Source organism: Mandrillus leucophaeus, unplaced genomic scaffold (genome assembly GCF_000951045.1).
Source record: "Mandrillus leucophaeus isolate KB7577 unplaced genomic scaffold, Mleu.le_1.0 Scaffold370, whole genome shotgun sequence".
Classification (NCBI taxonomy): domain Eukaryota; kingdom Metazoa; phylum Chordata; class Mammalia; order Primates; family Cercopithecidae; genus Mandrillus; species Mandrillus leucophaeus.
In genome coordinates, this window is record NW_012103921.1 from 457,615 (window position 1) to 463,614 (window position 6,000).

At 60.4% G+C, this 6,000-nt stretch overlaps 1 protein-coding gene across 1 annotated transcript in view; it reads left to right on the top strand.

Annotated features, from left to right (window-relative positions):
- Positions 1-6,000, top strand: part of HSPG2 (heparan sulfate proteoglycan 2) — a 142,339-nt gene that overhangs the window by 86,784 nt on the left and 49,555 nt on the right. Inside the window, exons 31-38 of the mRNA XM_011990146.1 lie at positions 424-535; positions 697-810; positions 893-1,020; positions 1,416-1,502; positions 2,010-2,059; positions 2,340-2,434; positions 2,670-2,810; positions 3,073-3,264. Of these exons, the coding sequence (XP_011845536.1) occupies positions 424-535; positions 697-810; positions 893-1,020; positions 1,416-1,502; positions 2,010-2,059; positions 2,340-2,434; positions 2,670-2,810; positions 3,073-3,264 (919 nt within the window). The remainder of the gene's footprint in view (positions 1-423; positions 536-696; positions 811-892; positions 1,021-1,415; positions 1,503-2,009; positions 2,060-2,339; positions 2,435-2,669; positions 2,811-3,072; positions 3,265-6,000) is intronic.

A 6,000-nucleotide genomic window follows, 5' to 3' on the forward strand; every position in this document is an offset into this window, starting at 1 on the left:
GATTGGGGTGCACGTGGTTCACAAGGAGAGGGACGCAGGAGTGGGAGGGCCACGCAGGGATGTAGTCGCAGGTCAAGTCTAGCCCCAGCCTCAGCCCACGGGGAGCTCTGGAGAGTCACTTGCCGGAGAGTGGTCTTACTTTCAGGCACGTAGGCTCTTGTAGCTTGTATCAGCCTGTCATTGGGTACCCCAGGGGGACGGGGTGGCATAACCTCTCCAGGTGAGGAAGGGTGATGGTTTGGAGTAAGTTGCAGGTAACGGCTGTTTGCCACGGCCCTCACAGCCTCTGGAGAGCTGGACAGGGCCCCAGCAGCGCTGTGACAGGGCTGTTGGGAGGACTGACCACACCCTCCGAGTGGAGGACTCCAGGCGTCCCTGGCACAGAGCCAGCGGTCCTATTCATGTGGGGTCTTGTCACGCCAGGGTCTCTGGGATCAGCATGGACGTGGCTGTGCCTGAGGAAACCGGCCAGGACCCCGCGCTGGAAGTGGAGCAATGCTCCTGCCCACCTGGGTACCGCGGCCCGTCCTGCCAGGTGAGTCCTGGGCCCCACGCCGGCCCAGCCAGCCCCCTCTATAGTGCTCCCCACCCCTTCTCCATGAGCCCTCCCCACTTCCCCAGCCCTGGCCATCCACTGCCCCTACCCCAATGGGCCGTGTTCAGAAGGCCCTCCCACTGCCATCTTTCTGCCCCCAGGACTGTGACACAGGCTACACACGCACGCCCAGTGGCCTCTACCTGGGTACCTGCGAACGCTGCAGCTGCCATGGTCACTCAGAGGCCTGCGAGCCAGAAACAGGTGCCTGCCAGGTGAGTCCTGCCCTCCTTCCCCCTACCTCAGCGATCTGTGGCCTCTGGGTGCCCAGCCTCAACTCACATCCTGCTCCTCCAGGGCTGCCAGCATCACACAGAGGGCCCTCGGTGTGAGCAGTGCCAGCCAGGATACTACGGGGACGCGCAGCGGGGGACACCACAGGACTGCCAGCTGTGCCCCTGCTATGGAGACCCTGCTGCCGGCCAGTGCGTCCGGTCCCCGCCCGCACCTGCCCTGCCCTGAAATGTCTACCACGCCCTGCCACACACCCTTCCTCCAGGGCCCTTCTGAGAGGCAGTGGTTAAATCCTGGCCTTGCCGCCGCCTCAGTGTCACTTGGTGTGAAATACACTTCACTTTCAGGGCCTCAGCTGCCTCATCTGTGAAATGGGGTAGTCCACCCTCCTCAGCCCCTTATGTGAGAGTTGAATGAGGCGATGCATGTGGAACTCTTAGCACAGTGCCAGGCAGGCAGTGGCACTCAGAACACATGCGTTCACGTGCCTGTTCTTCCCCTCCCCTCTCCCCCGGTCCTGAAGGAGAATGAGGGGAGAGGTAGAAGCCACTGCTTTACTGACTAGAAATCTGCCCCCTATACTCAGGGCTGCCCACACTTGTTTTCTGGACACAGACGGCCATCCCACCTGTGATGCGTGCTCCCCAGGCCACAGCGGGCGTCACTGCGAGAGGTGAGGCAGGGGATGGAGAGGATGTGGGAGTGCACACGGGGGCACACAGCGGGTGTCCCTGGAGTCCTCGGGCAGGGCCCAGCCCTCCCAACCCAGAGGAATCAGGGATACCTCTCACTCTTAACCTTGCACAGGCCCCAGAAGACAGTCACCTCCCCTCCTCGGGAGCCTCAACCTCTAGCCCAGAATTCAAGACCCTCAGACATACATCCTAGCCTGCGGTTCACCTTCAGCCCCCTGGTCCCCTGCCCCAGCCAGGCCAGTCTTCCCACAAAACCCCTGCTTCTTCCTGAAGCTCCTGGTTCCTGACTGCCCCGATTCACTGGCTGTGTGGTCCAGGGCGCATCCCTGCTCTTCTCTGCCCAGTTTCCCCGTAACATGGGCGAGTCAGGCTGTTGGTTTCTTGTAGTGCACGAGGCCATTGAATTCAGTATGAGACCCCCAGCCCAGCCCTGGGGTTCTGCTTCCCTTCATCCAAAATTCATCAGAGGCTTTCTCTCTCTGCAGGTGTGCCCCTGGCTACTATGGCAACCCCAGCCAGGGCCAGCCATGCCGGAGTGAGTAAGATTGGGGAGGTCGTTGGGGTCGGGTTACCCAGTGTCCCCAGGCGGAACTAGGACAGAAGCCTTTACTCCCTTTTGGCTTTGCCTGTCCAAGCCTCAGTTTCTTCATCTGTAAAATGGGGATAGGAGCAGGCCCCACCACTTCCAAGGGCTGTTGTGAGAGTGTTGAGTGCTCACGTCAGAAATCAGAGCTCCCTCTCGGTGAGCAGAGTGGAGGGAGAGGGGTGCTGGGTGGTGGCTTTGGGGCTCCAGCCATGGCTTTCTTCCACCTCAGGAGACGGCCAGGTGCCAGGGCCCATAGGCTGCAACTGTGACCCCCAAGGCAGTGTCAGCAGCCAGTGTGACACTGCTGGTCAGTGCCAGTGCAAGGTCAGTCCGAATCCCTGCCCCGAGGGACACGCTCTGCCCCACTGCCTGGAGCCTTCGGGGAAATCAGGCAGCATCTGGTGGAAGCCGAGACGTGGGCATGGGGGGCAGAGCATGGGGAATGGGGCAGGGGCTGCCCAGGGCTGCTGGAAGCGGCCGGGGAAGCTGGCCTCAGGCTGCTGGGGGTGCAGGAGACCCACTGAGTCCCCTGCCTGCCTCCTTCCATCCACCTACCCAGGCCCAGGTAGAAGGCCTCACCTGCAGCCACTGCCGGCCCCACCACTTCCACCTGAATGCCAGCAACCCCGAGGGCTGCCTGCCCTGCTTCTGTATGGGCATCACCCAGCAGTGCGCCAGCTCCGCCTACACGCGCCACCTGGTAAGAGCCTGTGCCGCCCAGCCCCAGGCGGGGTTGCCACCTGCTGCCTGGTATTGTCCATCTCAGCACTGAGCCCAGTGACCCTCATCCCTGCCTCAATACCGTCACATGCCCCCATTATTTCTCTCCAAGCCCTGATCTCAGCAGGACCCCATTCCCCGCCTTAACACCCTCCCGTGCCCCATCCCCCACCAAGGCACCCCATCCCCCACCAAGGCACCCCAGTGCCCAGGCTGACACCTCCTTCTTTTTCCCCTGCCAGATCTCCACCCACTTTGCCCCTGGGGACTTCCAAGGCTTTGCCCTAGTGAACCCACAGCGGAACAGCCGCCTGACTGGAGAATTCACTGTGGAACCCGTGCCCGAGGGTGCCCAGCTCTCTTTTGGCAACTTTGCCCACCTTGGCCACGAATCCTTCTACTGGCAGCTGCCGGAGACATACCAGGGAGACAAGGTGGGCCCCAGCCTGGCACCAGGGTCAGTGGTGACTCAGACATGAGTTCACCTCTGCGCTGTCTCTCAGCAGGCAGGCACCTGCCACCTGCATGGCCATATCGTGGTTAGGCACGTGGCTTTTGCGGTCCCATAGACATTAGTCTAAACCCCAACTCTGCTGCTTGCCAGCCAGACACCATTTGATAAACCTCAGCTTCATGGTGGCTGAGGGGATTGGAGATCACGCCTGGCACATAATAAGTGCTCAGCTGTTCATGACTTTTAGCTTTCATGCAGTTATTCAACAGATAGGTCCTAGGAGAGGCTGGGAAATGCAAAGACGAGTGAGACACAGTTTCAGCGTCATTCACATGCCCACTCCAACTTCACTCATCCGCGCTGCTGGCTCTGTGCTTGTGTTGGACACAGTAATTCTCATCATAGGTCATGTGTGTTGAGCTCTCACTCTGTGCTAGGCAGCGTCCTTTACAAGTCACAAATCACAACTGTGTGAGCCAGGTCCTGCTACTGCCCCATTTCATAAATGAGGAAACTAAGGCAAGAGGGGCTCAGTACCTTACCCAAAGCCCCGCAGCTGGGAGGTGGGAATGCTGGAATCCAAACCCAGGTCAGAGGCTGCCCTTCAAATGCTCTGCTGAAGGCCAGAGCCCACGCCTGTAATCCCAGCACTTTGGAAGACAAGAGGCGGGAGGACCACTTGAGCTTAGGAGTTTGAGACCAGCCTGGGCAATGTGACAAAACCCTGTCTCTACAAAAAAATACAAAAAATTAGCTGGGTGTGTTGGTGCATGCCTGTAGTCCCAGCTAGTTAGGGAGGCTGAGGTGGGAGGATCACTGGTGCCCGGGAGGGGGAGGTTGCAGTGAGCCATAATTGCACCATTGTACTCCAGCCTGGGTGACAGAGTAAGACACTGTCTCAAAAAACAAACAGACAAATACTCTGCCAGTCAGAGGTGAACCTGTCTTTGCTACTCCAGAACAGGGTCTGGTGGGAAGGTGGTGATGGTGGTGGTGATGGTGTTGTGGGGGGCAGGGACTCAGGGCTGGGCTCTGGGACAGCCTGCCCAAATGTGTTCCTTGAGCAGCACAGGCATCTGGTCGCACCCAGGGCAAGTGGGTCTTGGCACAGGAGTCCACTGCTGGTCGAGGCCAGTGTTGCAGCAGATGTGCCCCCAGGCAAGGGGTGAGGGGGCCAGGGACACCTGGGAGGGGGCGCTCTGGGGTTGCCCCATCCCTGTTCCTTGGACAGAGCCAGGTACTCCGGGCTTCTCCCAGGGCTGGCTGCCTTCTGGTCCCTTCTCCCCTCTCCCTTCTGGGGTTCGCTATCTCTTGGCCTCTCTGCTGCTCTGTCCTGCAATTCTCAGACCTATCTCTGTCTCCTGTCCTGGCATTTCCCTGTGCCCCATAGGGAGAGGCATACTTTGCGCGGATGCGCCGGGCTCACCAGGTAGGCCCAGGATGTGCGTGCTGTGAAGTTGGTGTGATGGGGTGTGGCGCCTTCTTGGGTGCTCCCAGCCCTGTGTGGGGAGATGTGCAGTGCCCAAGGCATTGGGGGTCTGCATGAACCCAGGCAGTGTCCCATGGCCCCAGGGTTGGAGTCAGGAGGGTGTGTGCCCCACCTTGCCTCACCTGCTGTGTTCTGGTCCTGGTGCCAACCGTCTGAAGTCAGAATGGCAACTGAGGTAGCAGGGAGACTAACCCGATGCTAATCCACGTGACTGTATCTAGCCCCCCAGGTTCTCCTGGCCCTGCCTGTCAAGCAACCACTGTTAACCCTCTGTGTGCACGTGGGCGACCTGGAGTTAACCCCGGGGTGCCAGCCTGGAGAGGGGGGGCATGCGTCTTTCTTCCTAATTAGTGTGGGCCTTTCTAACTACCACGCCCATGGGTAGAGGACCCTGCCCATGGCTCCAGCTCCGGGACCTTGGGAGGTCTTAGCTGGCCTGCTCCCTCCATTTCATCAGAACCGCACGTCCCTCTCAGAGGAGCAGTTGCGGGCAGCCATGACAGCTGGGAGGATCCCAGGGCCCCCAGAGGGCAGGGACCAGGCACAGCAGGCATCACAGGTAACTGAGGACCTGGCTAGGACAGGTTGTAGGAGACCAAAGAGCTGAGTCCAGGCAGGCACCTGAGCAAAGACCCCAGCCTTCCTGGGCCATTTCCCCTATGCCAGGCCAGAGCCCAGCCTGATGCCTGGTCTGCTCTGGTGTCACCCTTGGGAAACATTCCAGAACCATGAGTGGCTTGGGCGGGTGCCAGGGCACACACAGAGTCAGGCCGAGGAGCAACAACCCCCTCCAGATGCCCCTGGGGCTGCCTCCAGCACTTCTGCCCGTCCCTTGCTGGGCACCCTTTGTAGGGCTTCTCTCATCAGTCACGGCCCATAGGCAGCCAAGCCCATCCCAGGATATCCCCGCCTGGCTCAGGAGGAACAAGAGGGCAGTGGGTACAAGGGCCAGAGTGCCAAGTATCAGCACTTGTGAGCTAACAGTGCATAGCGGGTGGCTGGCTGGGCCCGCAGGGAGGTAAAGCCTCACGGACGTCCTTTCTGTCCCTCTCTGCTCCCTTTCACCGCTCTTCGGCTCCTGGTCCCCCAGGTGGACGAGGCTCAGAGACGGATGGATGCTGAGATCTGGCAGCTTCTATCCAGCTTTGCTGCCCACCCGCAACCCCCTCCCCAGGGGCTGTCTCCTCATCCCCAGCCTGCAGCTGCTCTGCGAGCAGCACCCCCTTC